Source organism: Oxyura jamaicensis, chromosome 27 (genome assembly GCF_011077185.1).
Source record: "Oxyura jamaicensis isolate SHBP4307 breed ruddy duck chromosome 27, BPBGC_Ojam_1.0, whole genome shotgun sequence".
NCBI classification, from domain to species: Eukaryota; Metazoa; Chordata; class Aves; order Anseriformes; family Anatidae; genus Oxyura; species Oxyura jamaicensis.
Genome location: NC_048919.1, coordinates 4,504,703 through 4,526,651, shown reverse-complemented (window position 1 = coordinate 4,526,651; position 21,949 = coordinate 4,504,703). Strand labels below are relative to the sequence as shown.

General features: G+C 61.4%; 1 protein-coding gene across 1 annotated transcript; it reads right to left on the bottom strand.

Moving 5' to 3' along the window:
- Positions 1 to 2,368: 2,368 nt before the first annotated feature.
- On the bottom strand, positions 2,369 to 18,699 carry TNS4 (tensin 4). Its single transcript, XM_035347558.1, has 13 exons — positions 18,448 to 18,699; positions 12,507 to 13,163; positions 8,610 to 9,039; positions 7,989 to 8,395; positions 7,076 to 7,162; positions 6,705 to 6,824; positions 6,355 to 6,447; positions 6,064 to 6,141; positions 5,837 to 5,905; positions 4,502 to 4,670; positions 4,080 to 4,148; positions 3,919 to 3,945; positions 2,369 to 3,435 (listed from the first exon to the last, which is right to left on the bottom strand). The coding sequence occupies exons 2-13, from the start codon at positions 13,009 to 13,011 to the stop codon at positions 3,306 to 3,308; spliced, it is 2,184 nt and encodes a 727-aa protein (XP_035203449.1). The 5' UTR covers positions 13,012 to 13,163; positions 18,448 to 18,699; the 3' UTR covers positions 2,369 to 3,305.
- Between the last annotated feature and the right edge of the window lie 3,250 nt (positions 18,700 to 21,949).

Below are 21,949 nucleotides of genomic sequence, written 5' to 3'. Positions count from 1 at the left end.
GACGGTGCCAGGCTGGGACCGGGCGCTGGGCGGCCTCCGAGGTTCAGGGGAGGACAGGGACAGCGGGCGACGTGCTCGGGGCCAGGCAGCACGCTGAGACGCAGCGAGGACGCACCGAGCATCGCCGGCTCTGCGCAGCCAGACGGCGGCTGGGGAGGGTTTTGGGGTACCAGAGGCTGGGGGATGCCCGGGTGCAGGATGCCGGTGGCCGCACGCTGCCCGGCCGCTCAGCACCTCCAGCTTCCCACTGGTGTCTGCAGCAAACGGGCAGCGGGGAGGCGGCGATGCCGGCGGTCACGTCGCGTGGGGACGGCTGCGAACCCGGCATCGCTGCTCCCCCGGGACCCGAGGTGTGGAGCGGGGCTGGTGCCAAGCCGGAGCTGCGCCCGCCGGGGCTGCGTGGCCGCGGTGCTCGGGTTGTGCAAACACCGGAGCCCTGGGGCTGTCTGCAGCCAAGGCGGACGAGCGAGCGCTGTAATTTGCTGGCGCAGCAGATCGGCAGCCGGACCAGGGAAGACGCCAGCGCTCCTGGAGCCCGGCCCAGCGCCCCAGCCCAGCGCCGGCACGGCTGCGGCCACGGCTTTCCTTTGGGGCTTGTCCGTGCCCTGTGGCTTTGCCCCTTCCCGAACGCTCCTGCACCCTCCACGAGTGTTGGGGACCCCTGGGGTGCAGCCATTCTCTGCCTGCAGCAGCTGGAGGCAGTTCCCCCCCCCTTCCCCACACATCTGGGCGGACGGACAGCCCATCAGACACCCCTGGGACAGAGCTGGCGGCGGCTGCGGGGCGCGGGGGAGCCCCCTGCCCCGTCCCCGTGCCAGCGGCTCCATCTCCAAAGCTGCGTTAGGCTGTTCCTTCACTTAAATCCTTGTTTTGAGCAATCAGAGGGGGGAAAAGGACTCGGCCCAGCTGGGAGCACATGGACTTTTGTTAGAAATCAAAAGCTTTCCCGTCCTTTGCAGATTACACCCCAAGCCTGGCCCCATCCAGCCCCTGGCTCCTGCTCCCCGTCCCCAACACGCACAGGGCGAGGATGTTTCTGCGCACAAATCCCCAGCAGCTGCCCCGCTGCCACCACGAAGCTGCATCAGGCTCTGAGTGTCACCCCCGTGTGGGCACGGGGCGATCCTGTCCCCACCTCTGGGGACAGCCCGGCCACACGCTGAGCATCGCGCGCCAGGGACCGCTGGCAGAAACACGCAGCCGCAGCCAGGACGGGGTCTGGATTCGTTACAGAACGGCTGGAACGGGACCCAGGAACCAAAACCCAGAGCTGCGCTTCCAGGAAGCCCGGGACAAACTTTGGAAACCATGAGGAGCTCAGAGAATTGTTTGTTGTTTTTTTTTCCCCCTAAATCCAGGTGGTTTTGGCTGAACTCTCCCCGCAGCGCCCGGGCCCGTGCTCCCGCTGCGCTTCCCTGGAAAAGGGTTTTCAGCGAAGGAAAAATTCCACGTGTGGAAGACGGTGCCTGGAACCAGGCTTCCTCCTGTCCCCGAGCGATCTGGGTTGGAATGGGGCAAAGCAGCCCGTGCCCCCTTCCCCCAGAAAGCCGATAAACCTCGCAGGTTTGTTACCGGAGTCGTGCGGAGCTGGGCTTTGGGATGAAAGGGGAGCGGAGGGGGGCCCGGCTTGGTGGCGACGGAGCAGCAGAGCTCACCCGCGTTGTTTGGAGCCAAAGCCTCTGAATTTCCCGGTTCCCCTCGTGCTTATCGCTGCCGTCGCGAGCAGCCCGGCCATAAATACAAGGAATTAAAGCGGCGCTTGCTCGCAGGTTGCATAACCGAGCGTGGGGGTCCCGGGGGTGAGCAGTCTCCGCTGTAATTAAGAGCAGCTTAATGAAAACAGCTCGGCAAGAACCGGCGGCTCGGCCCTTCTTTATGGCTCCCGGCTGATGGGCAGGACAGACGGACGGACGGACAGACAGGATCATGCTGGGGCCCCTTGCTGGCTGCTGCCCGCACTGCAGCGGGTCCCATCCTGCACTGCTGAGCCCTTCCTGGGGGTGCTGGAGATTTGGGGGGGGGGGTGAGGGCAGGAAGAGGAGCCGAGGGATGCAGAACAGCGCTGAGCATCCCGGGGCTGCTGCACTCCAACCTTTGCGTTGATATTTGCACGGTTTTGGGGGCTGAACGGAGAGCTCAGGGCTCGGCCACACGCACGGCTGGGGGTGCCAAAGCCTTCGGCGTGCCCCCCCCCCGCCCCACGCTGCAGCTCTCACCACTCCTATAGCTACGTTTGCCGCTGCCCCTTCAGCCGGGTGCTGTTTCCAAGTCCTGCTGGAGGATGGCACGCTTTCTTTACGAGCAAGACGCACGCGGGCTGGGCAGCGTAAGGCAGCAGAATACATTTTTTTCAGCTGCTAAAGTCACGGCAGTGACTGCGGTCAGATAAACGAGCCTCTGCTTTATTGACACCACCCCTGAGCGGGGGCGCTTAGTACATGCTCTGAAATCAGCACAGGGAAGAGGTACCGGGGAAGCAAGTGCTGGGGGAGACGATTACGCGGTGGGCTCGGAGCCACCCCGCTCCACCGCCGCGGCAGGAGCTGGAGCCTCAGCTGGTGTAAATCACAGCAGCACCGACTTCCAGAGCCCTACGCCAATTTACGTCATCCGAGGATCTGGCCCGAATTCAGGCAGGTCACTTCCAAAAAACCCCAGTGTTTTACTGTCATGAAAATGTCAACATTTACTTCTCAGCCCGCCGCGGTGCTGAGGTGGCCTGGAAGCTCTCGCTTCGCATCAAAAGGGCGAAGGGAATTGACCAGCAGCAGGCAAACCCCCGCTGGGCTGACGTTCCTGCCCGTCGGTGCTGCCGGGTCTTTGAGGGAAGCGGGACTTTTCGGCCGGGCCCGGTGATTTCATGCACTTCGACTGTCAGAGCTGCCTCCTGACGCTGCTCTACTGTCACGGCGGGGGGGGGCACAGACCTCCCCTCGCCATGGGGAGGGGACATGAAGACTGAGTCTGCTGCGCTGGGAGCTCAGCTCCATCTGGCGATGCTCCTGGTGCTGTCCTGGTGTCCCCTGTCCCCCTTTGGTGGCATCATTTTGGGAAGGCGAGCGCTGCTGCCTGCTTCACCCCTCGCTCCCGGAGGGCTCCGCACGCTGCTCCCTTTGGATGGGGGGGGGGGGGGGGGCAGGGAAAAACGTCCAAGCCCTACACAGGGCAAAGTCTTTACCCGAGACCTCAACATGACCAAACGTATAAATAACAGTGAAACGCAGCCTGCAGCTGGCACAAGGCGAGGAAGCAGCCCAGCAGCGCGGGGGCACCGCCAGCCCGCAGTGTCCCCAGTTCTCCGTCCCCTACGGGCCCGGCAGCAGCCTCCTGACCAGGTCGATGACGAGCGACGCCGGCTGCACGGGGTCGTACTCTGCAAACAGGTGGCACAGGTTCTCCGAATCCGTCTGGTTTTTGGCCACGAACCCGAAGATCCTGGGGAAAAGGAGAGGGAGATGCCTTTAGCTCGCATCCAGAGGCATACGCTCCGAGCGGCCCTGGCCACCGCGCGGATCCCGGCTCCAGCAATTCCACCTTGGCCCGCTCCCCGATCACGTTTGCTTGGAAGAAAAACAGCCGGGAGAAGCATTTCTGGCAAGGCTTCCCCGGCTGCGAAACGTTGCTCGAGTGCAAGGTAGAGCCAGATGTAAGCTCACTTCCCGAGCCCGGAGCGAGCGAGTTTCTGGTTAGGAGCTTGGGTGTGGGTGTGTGGGGGGTCCCATTCAGGGGGTGCAGAGCCCCGTGGCATGGCCGAGCCCCTCACCTCACCCCGCAGAGCAAAGCCAAAGCCTCCCCCCGCCCCGTTCTACATCTCAGCCCTCCACCACGTTTCATCGCCCTCCTTGGTTTGTAAGCGCGGGTCCTGGGGCTGCCCAGGGTCGGGTGCCCCCGCTCAGCCTTGCACCGCGCGGCGCTTACCTGGAGGACTTGCAGTACTTCTGCCACCTGGAGGGACGAGAGAACGGGGTTAGCTCAGAAAAGCGACACTTAACTCATTTCCACCCGCATGGGGGGCTGCAGGGCCGTGCCCGCCGGGGGGGTGGGGGGCTCGCCCCGCTCTGCCCCACTCCGACACTCACTTTCTGTTCTCAGGATCCATCCCGCAACACCGGACGGTGGCCAAGGGGTAATGCCTCCTGAAAAACACCCTGCGGGGACAGAGGACAGCGTGACATTAGGGAAGGGCCCGGGCAAAGCCTGGGGGAGAAGCAGGCACGAGCACGTCCAAGCTCTTCCCCGGGGGGGGAGCTGGAGGAAAAGCTTCTGGGGCGCAGCCCCTGGGCCCCTGGACCACCGCCACCAGCTGCATTTGGAGCAGCTTCGTGCTCCCTGCTACAAACACAGGGGCTAATCCGGCCCGCGATTGCAACACGGGTTTGTCCAAGCGGGCCAGATTTTCTGGGCACGCTGCAAAGCGGCGAGCTGGCAGCTCGGCGGCGGCGTGCGCGGAGAGGGAGCCGCGCTGCCGTGCGCCGGCCACCTCTGCCTCCGCAGCCCTTACTTCCTCTGGATGTCCGTCAGCGTGATGCCCTGCTCCGACACTTTGAAGTGCACGAGGGTTGGCGTGGGCAGCGTCTCCAGCTCGAAGGTGGAGGAGATGGCCTTCTGGATGGCCGGAGCCCCCGCCAGCGTCTCCATGCTCACCGAGCTGAGGTACAGGACGTTGCACTCTGCAGGGACAGCGAGGAGAGGGCTCAGCATGGGGCCGTGTCCCCCCACAGCCCCCCACATCCCCCCGGAGCATTTCCATGTGCCCAGCACGGAGGCACCGTCCTGCAGAGCGGGGCCGACGTCCCTGGGTCAGCTTTGTCGATGGGGGTGACTCAGAAATTCTTCGCGAGTTTATTCTGTTTTGCTCTAATCCTTTGTACTAATTGTTTTAAAAGTCAGAGTATTTAATTTCTGGTTTCTAAATGTCAGATTTGGCTTTTTTCTTTTTTTTTTTTTCTTTTTTCCTTTTTTTTTTTCTGTTTATTACATATTTCCTTTAATGAAAAGCAGAAGTACCCCAAGCCAGCTAACAGCTTAAGGCCAACCTAAAACATGACATTTCGGGCTGATTGCGCTGTTGAAAGGCCGTGTTCTGGGTCAAACTAAACTTTGCAGCTTGCCAACTGATTTTCCAGAATTTCCAGCAAAACAAAGCCGTTGCCGATTCCCGTGACTGCGCCGTGACCCGTCGGCGCCGCGTCCTCCCCGGGGCTCTGTCCTCACCTGCAGCCCCCCCTTGCTGGGCTCTGCGCACCCTGGGGCCGCAGAGACCCCCGACCTCTGCCCCCCGCACCTCTCCCACCGGGTCCCACATCAGCGTAACCCCACGGCGGCTCTCAGCAGCCCCGAAATGCCCGGTTCCTCCCCGAGAAACTCCAGATGTTCAGTGCCCCGATCGAAGGCCATCAAGAGAGAGGCTTAGAAATCAGGGGCTGCTTAAAACTGGGCTAATTTAAAAGACTTTGGGGTCTTTTAGAGCCTCGGGAGCTTGAGAACTGCCTTTGCAAGCTTTGCTTCACTGTCACGAGGACAAAAATCGTCCTTTGTTTAGAAAGATCAGGTTGCCTTGTGGGCCCACGGTCTGAGGGCGTGAAGAAAAGCCGCAGCATCTCCAGCCTGGTGATGAAGCCAGGAGAGCAGTGTCGGAACAGAGCCCTGGGGGGGCAGCTGGTTTGCAGCGATGGCTTTTCAGCTCCAGCTGTGGGCAGCGTCAGAGCTGATGCCCCAAAAACAGAGGTCGGTGTTTGATATGTGGGGACCAAACCCCACGTGAGCGTGTCCAGAGCTCGAACTACCGTCAGCTCAACCATCCCCCGCGGCCACCGACGCCTGCTCCTTTCCTCACCAGCAGATTTCTTCAGCAGGGACAGCGCGGGCTCCGGGGCGCAGTCAGGGCTGTCTTCGTCAGCGAGATCTGCACAGACGACAAACGGGAGCTCTGACGTCCGCAGGTCAAAGTTTCATTGCCGAAATTCCTTCTTACACAAGGGACTCGGGAGCCTCGCGCCGCTTAAAGCGATCGACGGAGGGTCACCCCCACCTCCCGCGGCACCTCCTGCCTCGGTGGCTTACCTCGGGTGGGGATGCAGAGCTTGCAGGGCAGCGCCAGCGGGGTGATGGCGTGCTGGTACACGAAGGCGGAGAGGCTCCCTGCAACACAGAGCTGCCCGTCAGCGGGGCCGTGCGCCGCCGACCCCCCAGCCATGCAAACTCTGGCAGCAGCGTCCCCGAGACCGCGGGAGAAGGGAGCAGGGTGCAGGAGATCTGCTTGGGGGCATCTCGGCGAAGGGCGAGGGCTCTCCCCCACCCCTGTGGGCTTGGTTTGCAGCACAGCCCCGCTCCCGGCCATGGCCCCGTCCTTACCGAAATACAGCTCCTCGCTGGCTCCTTTCAGGTGCACCCCTTTGGCCGACGACTCGATGAGGAAGTGCCGGATGAGCTCGCTGCTGTCCTCGCCTTCGAGTGACATCGAGGAGAGCGTCAGCGCCGGTGTGAGCGCAGCCGCTGCGCCCCTGCCCGCCCCGGGGTCCCCAGGGTGCCCAGAGCTGGTGCTCCCCGTGCCGGCAGGAGATGGGCAGGCACAGATCCTGCTGCCCGCATCTGTCACCCGGCCATGTCCCGAACCTTTTGGGCTTGTTTTAGCATCGTGGAGCTGGGCTCATTTCAGGTCAACCCCCCTAACCAACCCCACCTTCCCGAGCGAGCCCCTGTACCTGTCTGGCTGCCGGACGGAGAGCCGGGAACCTTCATGGCCAGCCCGAAGGAGCCCCGGTACGACGTGCTGTCCCGCACAACGAACGTGCCTGGCTCCTTGTCCTTCAGCAGCTGGATTGCTGTCAAAGCACCAAAGGGGGCTCAGCGGAGCAGAATGGGACCCCCGTGCCCTGCTCCATGCGCCCTGCTCCGTGCGCCCTGCTCCGTGCGCCCTGCTGATGCTCTCTGGCACTGCCAGAAACAATCTGCCCTGCCAGGCAGGAGGGACAGGCAGCTTTCTCTGGACTTTTGGGGCATGCAGGGGGGTTCTGAGCCCCCCAGACCCATCGTGGCTCTCTCCACACCCAGCACCCTGGGCTCGCCGCCTCACCTCGGTCCCTGCTTATGCTCGGCTTGAACCAGTACTTCGATGTGTCCATCACAAACTTCATGGTCGGCTGGCCAGCCCCGAGGGGACCTGCAAGAGACGGGAGGCAGAGCTGGGGACCCGAGGACCTTTGCAGCAGACGCCGCTGAGAAGGGCCGAGCCCTGGCAGAGGGATTTCTCCCTCGAGCTGGCCAGGGCTGAAGTGGATTTTCAATCCTTTTGGTCAGAGCCTTCCTCCCCACTCCTCAGAATGATTCATTTCCACATCATTATCCTCGGCAGGCCATGGTGGAGCGTGGAGAGGCAGCAGATGACCCCCCCCGGCCGTACCAGGCTGCCCAGAAGCCCGCTGGACCATGAGGATTTACACCCACGGAGGATCTGACCCGCAAAGCTCTCCTGCTTTTCCCATGAGAATCCCAATTAAAACCCTCTGCCCCAAGAGCCGCCTCTGCTAATCTCCTCCGGGGCACAATAGCCCTATTGTCTGCCCCTGAATGAGGGACCTTATAAACCTCGGTATCTTCAGATGTCCTCCAGAGCGAACTGGAACCCTGACCCCTCCTCCCCGCCCGCTCCGGGCCCACAAACGAGCACGAAATGACAGAATTAGGCTCCTCGCTCTCAGCTGCTATGAATGAGTGCACCCGCATCGCCTCCGGCTGAGCAGATCCTGCCCCACGACGCCAACGGGAGGAACCCCACGGCTGGTGCAGGCTCACCAAAGAGCTGGCGACCCCCGCAGAGCCCGGCAACCCCACGGGGATACTCCGAGGCTCTCCAGCCCCAGCAAGAACCTCGTGTCCTTCGTGTCCATCACCCGCAGAGATGAAACCAGCATTGATTCCCCTTTCCCAGCAGCTTTAGGGCTCCTTTCCCCCCCCAGGAGCTGCCCCGTGGCAGGGGGGGGACTTACTGTCGGTGACGCAGGAGAGCGCTGGTGCTGACAGCGCGTTGTTCAGGCCGCCGAGCCCTGAGGTTGGGCTGAGGCTGGCAGCGGAGGTCTGCTTGGTAGAGGCCGGGGAGGCTGCAGTCAGCCGGGGGGACGCATCTCCTTGTTCCCGGCACCCGTTCACCAGCAGCACCGGGATGTCGGCCGCCGAGTTGAGGATGGAAGGGGGGCAGCTGCTGGCCTGCCCCTTCTGGGACAGGCAGGCGTTGGTTTTGGTGGGGCAGGCTGCCCGGGGCTGGTGGGAAGCCGGGGTGAAAGGTTCTCCGGAGGGGGACCTGATGCTCGGGGAAGGAGGCTGGGGGCTGCCCATGGAGCCGGCAGGGGACGGGCAGGCGGCATCGGAGTCGTCGTTGTGGAGCGAGTGGGTGCTGCTGCAGGGGGGAGACGGAGTGAAGGCGATCAGAAGGGGCTGCTGGGCTGGGGTGTGATGCACGGAGCAGCCCAGAGACCACACGCCAGCCCTGCTGGGTGTCAGCTCCCACCCCGAGGTGAGAGAAAATCTTGGGAAACAGGACTCGGGTACCATCCCCGTGCCCCTTCCACCCCCATCACCAGCCCGCAACAGGGCCACGAGGCTGCGCTCACCTCCCGAAGACGTAGCTGGTGTCCGAGCTGGGGCTCATGGAGAGCTGCGAGACCCCGCTGGTCCTCTGCTGAGCCCTCACCACGTGCACGGGCTTCAGCAAGTTGTCAAAGCCCGGCGAGGTGCCGAGCGCGCCGGGGCCGTAGGAGATGCTGTCCTGCTGGCCGGCCGCGCAGTGCAGGGGCACGGCGATGCTCTCGGAGGCTTTGCCGCAGCTCTGGAAGCCAGCCCAGCCCGGGGGGGCCAACCGGGGGCTCTCGGGCCCTGCTGGGCTGGAGAAAACGACGCTGCCGTTGGTGTAGTTGCCTCTGGGTGCCCCTTTCGGGGGCAGGAAGCCGTGGCTCTGGGGGGATCTGGAGAAGGGGCTGGAGGAGCCCTGCAGCACCTCGGTACACTTGGCTCTGGCTGGCGTCATCTCGATGTACTTGATGTCTGGAGGCAGAAAGAGGAGGCTGTTAATGATTCAGTGCTTGAGTAAGGTTCGTTACGCACCTCTCTGTTCATCTCCCCGTTCATTTTGGCTCCGGGTTCACAATCCCCAGGGGGTGCCGAGGTGCTGCTCCCCCTCCGCGCACCGCAGGGCTGCCTCTGTGGGAGGCACAGACCAACTCCAGCCTTCGCTGAGACCCGATGAGGGCCAATCTCTGCCCCGACACCCAACCGGGACGTCCCACCCAGGTGCTGGCGGGCTGCAGGATGGGTTACGTGTGGCCACGTCTGCCCGTGCAGCTCCCCCCTTGCCGGGAGCGCACGCCGGCGCTTGCTGAGACCTGCCGTGGGCGGCGGGTGTTTCCTCCGGCGGCCGCTCCGTTTGTACCTGACTCAAGGGAAAAACATCTGGCTGCTCCCCGGGGTGACATCAGGCTCGGGGGGTGCCCGTCCCGCCTGGCCCTGCTCACCCGTGGAAAGCTAAAAAGCTTTGCTACGTGGAGGAGATGGGGTGGGCTGGCCGGCCGGGCTGGCAGCGCGTCTCCTAGCCCCTTTGCTTGCCTTTGTTTAAAAGGTAACGCCTCTGATGGAGCTCCACGTGCTCCAAGACCTTCAGCAAAACTCACAGCCAGAAGAGGAAGCCTGGCTCCTGCACCCTGATGCAGCCATGGATGCGCTGAGCCCTAGGGTGAGCAGAGCCCTGCACCACGCTACTTTGGCACATGCCCCCCTGAAAACACCTCCGTGCATTGCCAGGGCTTCCAACCGCTTTGTTTTTGCCGACGGTGCGCAGCGTGGAAAGGAGAGAAGCTAAACCAAGCCGCATAACAGCAGCAGCCCCCCAGCAAGGGGCTGCTTGTCAAGGGCGATGTGGTTCGAAGGGCTTGGGCTCACCCCAGGCTCTGCAGGCTGCGCTCAGGCTCGTTGCTTTTAAGCCAAGAGGGAAATATCATGAATGTGTCAGGGCTCCCTGCACAGGGCTGTCCACCTAGGTTCCCTGAACAAGGCTGCCACATCTGGCTGAGCTCGGAGGGAGGCTTTTAGCAAGAGCCACATGCAGGCGTGCTCCAGGGGCTCGCAGCGATGGCGAGCGCGCCGCCCGCCCAGGGAGGGTGCTCCCGGGTGCGTCACATTCCCCGCTAGCGGCGCGCGCCTCGCGTCTGGTCTGAACGTGCCCGGCTTTGTTTGCAGCTCCCGGATCCTGCTCCGCCGTGGGGCTCGGGAAGGCTCCCCGCGCCTTTTCTTGAAGCTGGAAAATCCATTTTGCCGCAGCACCCAAGAACGGCTCCCAGCAGCGCAGTTTCCGTGCCTCGCCGCTGCCCTGCGCTCCAACTCACCCAGCGCTGCCGCCGCTGCGTGATGCGAGGAGCACCCAGAAAAAGCAGGAAAAGCAGAGTATATCTGCACAGTATACGTAGCATACATACTGCAAGCATGTACTGCAGGCTCCTGGCCGGACACTTTTTGTCAAAGCCTCCCTCGGAAGGGGAAAATAAATGAGGCTTTTCATTGCGCTTTAAAGAAATAAAAAGCGAAACGCCTCCGCGCTGGGCTCGCGGGGCCCCGTGCCTCCTGCCCAGGCTCCTGCTTATCAGGTGTGGCCAAACCTCAAATATTTGATCAGGATCTTGGCAAGTTTTTCAGCATCAGGGAGTGGCAAAAAGCACCAGAAGCACCAAGGCTGGCTGTCACGCGAGCCGGGAGGACTGCTCCCTGGTTCTCCAGCAAGGGGCGAGCACCAGAGGCAACTGACGAGTGCTGGAAATTGCTGCAGTGCCTGTTATGGAAACAGCAGAGAAGAGCAAACCCCTCTCCTATATCCTTGGGCACCGTCAGCCTCCTGCCAGCCCCTGCATCAGCTGCTTGAGTTCTGTCCTCCCCTCTGCCAGGCTGGGAGGACACGGAGGCAGGAGCCTGGAGGGAAGGGGGCAGCAGCGCATGCATGGGCACGGTGGGCGCTCCCCCGGCTGCCAGGGATGCACGGCAGCACCAGGAAGTCCATGCAAAAAAGAAAATGAAAGCTGAAGGGAGGCTTTTCCCACCGAGTTCAGGGCCAGAGTTCCAGATGTTCAGTCCCACACTCGGAGCCAGGTTTTCAAAACCACCAGCACGCTACCTGCTGAGCTGCTCGGACGGCAGCCCCCGAGCGCGGTGCATGGTGGAGATGCATCCAGGTCTCCTCCAAGTGCTCGTTGGAGGAGCAAAGGGCTGAACTTGCACTTTGTCACCGCACTTTATCTACAAGGCCAGCCCTTGTGTCTCGGCGGAGCAGGAGGCACAGTCTGCAGCTGCTTCAGGAACACCCAAGCCCCGCACCGTGCTCGCACCGCCGGGCTCCGGCTTATCAGCTGCCCCGAGCTGGAGTTCAGTGCACCCGATGTCATGCACCTTGTCCTCCCCCAACCCCACATTCCTCGTGCAGGAGTTGCCACGAGGGAGCAGGGAGAACAGATATTTTTTTTTCCATGTCTTTAACATCCTCTCCTTTGACCTTTCTCCGGAACGAGGGCTGCAGACAGATTCTCAAGGTATTTTGGCGTCTAAAGATGCGGCTGGGCAAGCAGGCTTTCCAGAGGCAGCCAGGCTGCATCATTAGGCACTGAAACACATCCCAGACGTGTGCTCCGGCAGCCGGTACACCGGACCGTGAGCAGCAGCGTGCAGCTCGCTGTCTGCTTGTGTCACCTTGCGCACGGCGCGCCGGGCGGCTCGCGCACCGCAGAGGAGGCACGGCAGGAGCCCAGCACGACCCTGGGTGTGGGGACGGCAGCGATGCAAAAGTGTTCACAAAGCACCCAGGCACGAGAGCAGCAAGAGGTGGGCGCCTGTGCCGCTGCCGTTCTGCGTTGTGCATGCCAGGCATGCGGCCGGAGGAGTGCACAAGGCCTGGAGAATTTCCCTGGCAAAAGGACGGGGAACATTTAACTAGGATGGTTGTGTAACCATCGGTAGCTTAGCCCGGGGCTTTGGAAATCTGGCTTCAAATCCTGATGTCCCACGGGTCCGGTGTGACCCAGGGAAAGGCTCCGCTGCCCTTCTGTGGAAGCGGGGCTCTGCTGCGAGGTTGGGCGTGTACGGACACCACCTCCTGCAGTCAGGGCCCATCCTGATGGCAGCAACGTGGACCAGGAGCTTTCTGAGAGCCCCATTACTCATCAGAAGTGTTTTCTCCAAATGCAGGGAAAGAAATATCAGGTTGGATTAAAGGCTGTTCTTTTGGCTCCTGCTGAGCTAGCTGGACAAGAGACCTTTCAGAAGCAACCAGACCGAAGCTGGGTACCCAGCCTGTTCTCCTGGACCCCAAGCCCTGATGCCAGGGCACAGTGCACCCACACAACACCAGCCCCTCTGGGGACAGGGGGATGTTACCATGCCCCATGGCCAGCCCTTCCCATGGACCTCTCACGAGCAGCTCTCACAGGGTCTGAGCCCTGGTGGCCCCTCCGCGCCAGCACAGCCTCTTGCCTCACCTGTCACCTCCGGCTCGTGCTTCTTGGTGGCCGTGGCATCTCCTTGGGAAGCGGGCTGGGCCGTGTCCTTCACCGGCTTGCACGTGAGCGGCTGGAAGGTCGGATCGATCTCTAGGATCAGCTTGTTGAGGCTCTCTATTGAAATGTCCAAGGAAGGAGAGCCGAGGTGCGCATCAGGCTCCGTGCCGGCGTCCCCCTGCTGCTGCTGCGGCTGGCGAGGGACCCCGGCTCGCTCCAGGGAGGCCTCCTGCTGCCCCTGAGCACCAGCTGGGTGCTCCAGCACAGGGTGGGCTCCGTACAGCCCTGCTCCAGGCACCAGGCGTCCCTTGGGGCACCCCACAGCCTTGGGGTCAGCCCAGCCGCCCGTCGAGTAGTAGCAGCACGACGTCGGCAGCGCGGAGCAGCCCGCGTACCCCGCCGCGTGCAGGCGCTTGCTGTCCTCCGGCGAGGGGATGTGCACGGTCTGGCCAACGCGCAGCACGTGGTTTTGGATGACCTGTGACATGGCTCGGCGCTGTGGTTTGGCAGCTCAGAGTCCAGGGGAAGCCTCCTCCTCCTCCTCCGCGTCTCCGAGCTCGGGGTGCGCTTCCACGTGCCCGTCTCCCCCAGGGACCTCGGCGCTCTCCCTCAGCCCAGCGTCTCCAGCAGCAGAAGAATCTGAGGAATGCGGAGAGAGGAGCGGTTACACAAGGCATGCCCAGGGCAGGAGCCGACTTCAGTGGAAAAGTCTATAAAAGCGGGGATTTGGAGCGCGAACCTGGAATCCCGCTCGGAGGAAAACGAGCCACGCTGGTCTCGCTTTCCCGCTCCCTTCGAACCCTCCACTGGCGGGGTCATGGCACATTTGGGCAAGTGCAAGGAGGTTTAATTTGCAACAGCTTTTCAGGAGCCGGCAGCCTTAAAAAGAAAACACCTTCTGCTTTAGTGGCGCAGCGCTTGTTTTCTTGGCGAGGAACGAAACGGAGCATCAGCCCGACAGCCCCGGCAAGGGGTCCTGGCTCTCGGAAGCCACCCGAAAGGGTGAGGGCAGGGAGGGAGCCCCCAGCCACGCCGGGGAGGCTCACAGCAAGGCCGGCAGGATGGCGCTGCCTGCCGAAGCGATGCTCCGCGGGTGGGCGCGAATCGAGGCTGCGGTTTTCTTTGCTGGGATGCCACGAGCCGAGCCCCGCAGGGCTGCGCGTGGGGCGTCCTCAGTCAGGGAGCTGCTCTGGGAGCATTTGCTATCATGTTTTGAACGCTCTCTGGCCTCGTTTTAGATTGAAAGTATTTTTAATTCCCCGTTCTGCGAAAACTGGCTGCCACCAAATGTGCTGGGGAGACCTCACGCTTTTGTCCTGGGGTGAGAAAACCCGTCCAGCCTCCTCTGTCCCCACCATGGCAGCCAAAACACAGCACAACGGTGCTCAGTGACAAAAGCAGAGCAAATTCCCTGTGCAAATTCCAGGTTCTGCCTGGCCTCAATGATCCCTGGAAAGGGCAGCACCAGTGGGATGTCCAGAGCTGCCGACCAAACATCCCAGAAACGAGCTAACCCTACAGCTCGGGGCTCTCCCCCTTCATATCCTGCACGGATCTGGTGCGTAACACACGCAAACAGTGGGCTATACCTCTTACAATATTTGCCCTTTCCTTTCCAGTCCTGAAAGGCTGACTAATCCGCCCGGTTATCTCGCATCGATTAAGGATGGAGTCAGAGGATTAGGAGCGAGACACATCGCTGCCGGGCAGCTCGTGGGCGGCGGACGCGGCGCTCGCCCGCTCCGGCACGCCTGCCAAGCGGTGAGTAATTGCTGAGCACGGTGCTGAGCGCTCTCACGCAGACAGGGCTGGTGCTGGCTTTGCCCTCGGAGGGTTGCACGGCCCCACGGGAGCCTCTGCTCGCCGCGAGCGGGGGCACCCCGAGCAGCAAGGGCTCGGCGAGGGCAGGGGACAAGGAGCAAAACGCTGCTGCCGGCAGCGCCGGGCAGCCACCGTGAGTCACACCCGTGACTGCTCTCCAAAGAGCAGGGAGAGGTTTTTAAGGGCTGCGGAAGGGGAAAGTGCTTCGGAGCCATCCTCCTCCCAGCCAGCACCCATGGTGCGCCCTGAGCCTCTGGAGGGTTGGATTTGCAGGACTGGGAGGCTGGTCAGGAGAAAGGTGAGGAGCGATGACGTGTCCTGCAACGGGAGCCATGCTGCAGCAGGCAGAGCACCCCGGGAGGCTGCTGCTGTGCCTTGAATTGCCAATTAGGCACACTGCATCTCTGAACTTTAACCAACAGTGTGCTAACGCTACAGACTTCCCGGACAGCTGCCCCATTGCCAGCACCCACAAATTTCTCTTCCTCAGCAGTCCTGGGCTCAAACCTGGAGGCACAGAGGGTGCAAAAGGGGCTCGGGCCAGAGCCCCCCATCCCCTCCATCGGGGCTGCCTCTGCCCCAGGCATTGGGTTTATGGGTGGTCAGCAGCCTGCCCCCTCCTCATTTCCATTTGCCGCGACACCGTGGGCACGAGGAGCGCGGCACGACGCAGGGCTGGGAGGGAGAGTTGGTTAAATAAAAAAAGGAAGAGTCATTCCAGGTCAAAAACATGAGCTCGGTGGAGCAAAAATTGGATTCTCCCCTGGGGAGAAGAGCTGCCTGGCTCCAGTCAGCGTCCACAAGACAAGGCTGGTTTTAATTTAAGTAGGTACAGAAATAACGTGCAGCGTGCATGAACCAGGACTCTCGGGGGGTTCCAGGAGCATGCACGCAACAGCTTCCCTCCTCTCTTGTACTCCTGCCCTGCGTTTTTGATCTTCCTCATGCCTGACGCTGCCAGAATTAACCTCCAAACCGCATTTCTCCTCCTTCCCCTTCCCTCGGTTAAAGTGAGAGGTCGCCCAGGCTCCTCGCAAGAACCCGGAGCCTCCGCTGCCGGCTGCTCGGCCGGGAGGAACGAAGGAGGAGAGAGGCTGGGGTGAAGGAGGTCGGCTGCTGGTGGCCAGAGCTGCCCACAGGCACTGGGAATTTCCAGGAGGGACCCGAGATCCCTGGGGGGAGCCGGCACGGCCCCGGCACAGAACCGCCGGGGAAGGAGCGCTGCTGGTGGGGCTAGGACCAGGAGAGCAAGGGCAGGGAAATAAACTGGCCACGAGCACAGCTAGAAGGGAAATGGCAGAGCTTCCACTCCCGGGAACAGAATTCCCCTGGTGACCAAGGGGACAAGCCACAGGGTTTGGGTGCAGATGGACACGCTCCTTGGCACCGGGGGCCCCCATCCTGCCATCGCCCCCCAGATCAGGCAGCTCCTGGAGCCTGGATGAACGCCGATCTCCCAGACCTGAAAAGGAACCGAGCTCAGGGTTTGGGGATGGGGACTGGAGCGGGGGGCACTCATGGGGCTGGGTTTGGAAGGGGAGGCCAAGCAGGGTTGCTCTGGGCACAGCCCGGCTGTGAGAAAAGGTCCTACACGTGGCCAGCACATCGCCCACGGGCAATGCAGGAGCTGCTGCTCCCCAAACCCACCCGGCCGGGCTGCCACGTGGAGCAGGGCCCCGTGTGCCCTGCGTGGAGCAAGGTCCCTCCAAGCAGAGCTCCGTGGGGATACCCAGTGCCACCGCCTCCATCCCAGCCCCGCAGCAGGGCCCTGGATGTCCCAGCGTGGTTATTTGGAACCGAGACATACGAGCCGGTCTCTGTCTGAGCAGAGACCCCAAAAGAGCACGGCAGCTGCCAGGTCAGGGTGGTTTTCCTTGCCGTGGCGAGCCCCGGGAGCCTCCTGATGACAAGGCTGCTCCGCATCCACTAGGAAGAGCGGAAGGGACACCCAGGATCTGCGGAGCTCATTACACCCAGCTTAATCATTCATTACGAGGGCTGCTGGTGACTTGCCTAGATGAGCAGCAGGGCGTGCTGATGAGGTTGAGGAAAACAGTCGCCATGGTTATGCAGTGTTTTGCTTGTGTGGCAGAGGGAGCAGAGGTATCACGTAGCAAATACCAGCACCCCCCCCCCCCCCCCCCCCCCAGGGGGGGCCAGCACCCGGGCGGGAGGCAGCTGGTGCCCGCGCTGGGGCAGCTCACTCCATCCAGGAGGGAGCTGGGGCAGCTGCCAAACAACGCCCTCCTCCTTCCTTGTTCAAACAAGAAGGATTGGGAAGTTCAGCAGAAAAGAAACAGAAATAGAAAAAGCCTCCCTGAAGCCCAAGCAGCGCCTGGTGCTGGATCAGCCCTGGAGCCCCACGATGGGGACAGCATCTGGGTGACCTTGGCCAACGCAGGGGGTCCTGCTCCAACGCGACCCCCCAGCACCCTCGTGCCAACCACCCGAGCCCATCGCTGCTTCAGCAACATTTTGGAATTGCGGAGGGGTCTCTGGGGTGAGGAGGGTTGCTAGCAGTGTCGAAATTGCTGCTGCAGTAACTCCCCCCCCCCGCAGCCAGGCTCCCTTCTCCCCTCCCTGGAGGGCTCCTTCCCCTTGGCAGGGGCTCGGGGCAGGGTGAAGGAGCCCCAGAGCTGCTCCCACTCCCCAGGGGCGTTTGCCCCCAGCTCTCGGCGGGCACGGGAAGCTCGGGGAGGGAGCAGCAGGGACGGCATCTCTGGAGGAGGGGTCTGTCCCAGAATAGGCTGGGTTAGCTAATCCTAGGAATGCCTGTGATGTGTTACGGGAACATGAGACTTTCTAGACACACCAACAAGGATTTTTCTCCTCCTGAGCCCACGGGCAGTCTCCCTGCAGTCCCCTGGTGGGGCTGCTTTAAGCAGCGTTATTTCGATGAATGCTGCAGCATCTGGGAGGCTGTTTCCCTGCATTTCGGAGGTGCTACGGGAAGGGACAGGGCGGCAGCTGGCGCACGGTGGGCTCTGCAGAGCCATTCAGGATGTTGTCCGCCTGCAGTCCCCAGGGGCATCCCGGGAGGCGTCCAGCCCTGCATCCCCTGGCCTCAAAGCAGAGCCCTCCGGATCCCGCAGCCGCCACCCTGTGCTTTGCCCTGGGCTCATGCTCATCCCAGTGCCCGCAGCCTCGTGAAGCTCCGTGCTGCTCTCCTGGGCCCGGGGACAAAGAGCACCCACACCCCGGGGTGGGCCGGGACGCCCTCCCTGCGTCACGCCTCGCACCCACCGCCTACGCGGGCAGCGGCGCGAGCTGCGGTGCTGCTCCCTCACCGCCGCGTGCACGGCGTCCCCGCCGCCAGCCCCCCGCTCCGCTCTCGTGCGAGGACAGACCCTCAGGATGCCGGGTTTGGTTTAGCAGCATCTCAGTACCGAGCTGAGCTGCGATGCTTCGACCTCGGTGACTTCCAGCGGCTACAGAAGCACAGCCGGGTCTCACCGTGACTCACGCACAGCCAAGTGATTTTCCTCCTGAGCCCCACACAAACCGCCGCCTCCAGCCAGGCAGGCTTCTTCCTACGTACGGCGTTTTTATTGCCCCGAAGCCTCACCAGCAGCACGCTGCAGCCTCTCGGAAACGTGGTGCACACGCGCGATCCCAGCCCTGCTCCTGCAGGCTGCAGAGGGAGCGAACTCCCCTTGTACAGAGGCAGAGCCGAGAAACGTCGCTGGAAATCCCAAACAGGCTTCCAGCTCTGGGTGAATGGGGAAGGTAATTGCTAATGAAATCAAGCCATAGATCGTCGATAGGAGTCCAAATCCCCAGCCTGGGCACTAAGAACCAACACGAGGGCCAGCAGCCCTCCTGGCCAGGACGAGCACCCGCTGGTCCCTGCTGGCCAGGGCAGCAGCACCACGTCTCGGTTTATTGACCACCTCTGCACCAAATTTCTCCAAAAGCACAAGGATCGTCGCCAGCTAAACGCAAAGCAGCAGCGGGAGGAAGAGAAGGGATGGAAGGGAAGAGAGGAGCCGGTACAACCACAACCAACATCGGCATGGAAGGCTGAAGGAAACAAAGGGCTTGGGGAAAATAAAAATAAAAATAAAAGGCGTGCAAAAGGCAGAAGTCAGCTCTCGGCGGGTACCTGCACTGCAGCTGCTTGTCCCCTCTCCTGCTCGCAGCTCCTGCTGCAGCACCTCGATCTCATGAAAGCAGCCTGAGGGTGAGCCTGCAACAGCCCCGCTCCCCCAGGAGCCCTGGATTTAAGGGATCTGGGTCCCTCCCACCTGGGCTGAGCTTTGCTGGGTGCGGCACAGCGGGGGCCAGGTGTGGTGCGAGAGGGAAGACGCGGGGCACAAGGCAGCAGAGCTGGGAGGCCAAAGGCAAGGGGCCCGCAGCCCGGCCGGGGTCCCCTCCACTCCCCTCCTGCCCCAGGCACCCCCTGGCCGGCTGCTGGTGGGAGAGGTGGGAGAGGCGATGCCCTGGCCCTGCGTTACCACCTCTGGGGCAAAGGCGCCGTGTTTACGAGCAAGACGTGTCCAATTTGGTAAATAGGGAAGCAGGCGATCTCCCATCACGTCTGGCTAAAGGGTGGCAGTAAACTTCTGGGGCTGCCTAATCTAAAAAAAAAAAAAAGGCCAGGTCTGCCCACACCCTCCGAGCAACTATCTGACCTGTAGGGAGCAGATTAAAATATATGTATATATAAAGGCAACTGTGTCTCTAACTGGTGTTTGCACAGCGTCCGGTCCAAAGTAGCCAGGCGTGACTGCTGCATTTAGCATTCCTGCAATGGGATGGATGATGATAAACAGTCCCCAAGGGGCTTTTTGGATCGCTGTGCATTTTGGCTCGAGGGTTTCTTCCAGTTTCAGCGGGCACAGAGCCACACAGCAACCTTTAAACTCCTATTTCCGAAATGCCCTTCTTCAAGGAAACTGCCTATTCTGCTGCCCATAAGCCTGGTCTGGGAGGGTGTCCCTGCCCGTGGCAGGGGGGTGGGAATTGGATGATCTTTAGGGTCCTTTCCAACCCAAACCATTCTATAAATGCTTTCGGCGTGCCACAACATTGCCACACCGCTGAGGGACCCTTTGAAACGTCCGATTTTATCAGGAAACACACCATAAAAACGCCCTCCCTTTTCATTCCCCGAGCTCACTTCACAGCCTTTCCAACTTTTTTCTTTATTATCAGTTGTTTTTTCCCGTCCTTTACATCCTTGGGTAAACAGCGCTGCACGCTGCCAGCCCAGCCCCTTCCTCCCGTAACGGCTGCCGGATTGCACCACCAGCAGCCCCCTGGCTGCTCTCCTTCTTCCTGGAGCCTTCCTTCTTCTTCTTTGCAGCTCTGGAGGTGTTGGCAGGAGCTCCGGACTCTCCCGAGAGGGGAAGCACGGCGGCGGTGGGGGCAGAGGAAGGGCTCTGGCCATGGAACAAGGCGCCCTTACGCTTTGGCCCGTGGCTTGCAGCCTGGCTGGGTTTTGGTGATACATTTCTGCAGCCTGCGACCCAGGTTAAGCAGCCTGAAATGCTGCGTTCGGGGTTAAGCAGCTCCTTTGGGAAAACGGGACGGGGCCGTGCGAATCCAGGAGCACCCCTGCACTGCCCCGTCCGACTGCGCCCAGCCCCGGCGAGGAGCCGCCAGCGCTGGGAGGGCGCCCACGAAGCAGCCCCCTTCCATCTCACTGACACCTCTCCCTATTGCGCAGCGATAAATAAAAGCAAAGCCCTTCGCCGTGCTTTAAGCTCCGTCCGTTTGCCCCAGGCCTCTCTGTCCCGGAGTGATGCAATTCCTCCTCGCTGGGCAGGGGGATGTTACAGCCCTCGGCACTTTTAAAGCCAAACCGAAATCCCGCGTTGCCTTTTTAATGTTGCTTTCAGCCTGCAAGACAAACATCCGCGACTCGGTGCCTTTCCATCCCCATTGTGCAAGGCGCCCCGAGATGGCCTGGAGGGGCCAGTTGCTATAGAAAGGGCTTGTTTTGCCGCAGCACTTGCAAACTCCTCCCTGAGCGCTGAAGCAAACACGAGCGTGGAGATATTGCAAGACCCCTCAGGAAAGGAAAAAAAAAAAAAAAAAAAAAGAAGAAAAAAAAGCAAACACATTTTCCTTTGGCTTTGATTTCGCTGGTTTTGCAGTGAAGCCAAGATGTTCCGTGGCTCCTTGGCCAAGCCATTATATCTTCTTTGCACTCTGTGCGCGGGGAAGAGCAACAGGAAAGAGCTAACGAGGTGGGCAGAGCGCTTGGGGAGGTGACCTGTGCTGTCCCTGCCAGACCAAGCACCCCGTGTTGCACAGGTGTGACAACCTGCTTGATTTAGGGCTCCTACCCTTATTACAAGCAAGGTTAAGGTGAATTTACTCGGGGTGTTTTGTCCTGAAGCATAAATGCCCATGAGAGAACCACGGATTGGTCTCCCCGGCAGAACGAGGCTGTGAAAACGCTGGGAATTTGTCCCAGTAACGGGAGAGGCAGACGGCCACGTGCTCAGGATCGTGCAGGTTTTATAAATGCGCGGTTCCATCTTCCTGGAATTTGACCAACCCAAACATCCCCGTATCAATGAGCTGACCGCGCAGAAAGGAGCCTTTGCAAAGGAACAAATACTGCTTATGAATAAGACCTGAGAACGCTGCCCTGGAATTCCCACGTGCAAATGTGGGGAAAAGGTTAAAAAAAAAATCTCACCCTTTGCCGCCTCTGCTTGGAGCTGAAGATTTTTCCTGCCTAACAAGAAGCCAAAAAGCAGCTCTGAGGGTCAGGGGAGCCAGTTGGGGGGGGGGCTGGGGCCGAAATGCTCAGGTCGTGCAGGAGGAACGGAACAGGGGGCTCTCCTCCAGGTCCCCCTCACCCCAGGAATGCCCCTCGCAGCCCCCAGGCTGCTTTTTGGGAAGGCTTCTCTCTGAGCCCTGGTGCGAGGTGCTGAGAGCATCTCCCTCTATGGGCTCCAGAGAAAAAAAAAACCTCTCCGATGAGCAGAGCCCCACAATCCCAGGCTGGCTGAGGCTGGGTCCCCCTGGACACACCACCTTTTGGAGACCTCCAAGGTGACCCCAGCACCTCTGGGCACTCGCACAGCACAGACAGGCTTCCTGGTGTTTAGACGGAGCCTCCCGTGCTCCAGTTTGTGCCCAGTGCCTCTGGTCCTGGCGGGGCACCACGGACAAGAGCCTGGCTCCATCCTTTTCTCACCTCTCCTTCAGGAAGCGGTGTAGCACCATGCCCAGCGCATCCGAAGTCGATGGAGAGGGGAATCCAGGCAGGAAACCACCCGCAGCTCCCTGGGGCCTCCAGAATTGAAGAAAACACCAAGGAGCAAATGAACCACCCACCTGAGGAGGCCACAGGGCCTTGGATGGTATTTGTGACAGCCACGGGGGGACCCCAACCTGGCGGGGAGCAGCCCCTCGCACCGGCACCGAACCCCACGCCGCAGGGCTGCTTCCAGCAGCCACGTGCAGGCTGCCGAGCCCCGGCTGCTTCCTAAGCCTCGGGCAGGTGAGTCAGCTCCTTCTTGGCACACCACGACGCCTTTACTCAGAAGAGTGACGCAGCCCCGTGCATCCCCGGAGGGTGCGTTAATCAGCCGCCTTTTACTGAAAAAGGACTTCTTGTTTTCTACACCTCAGACTGAAAACCCAAG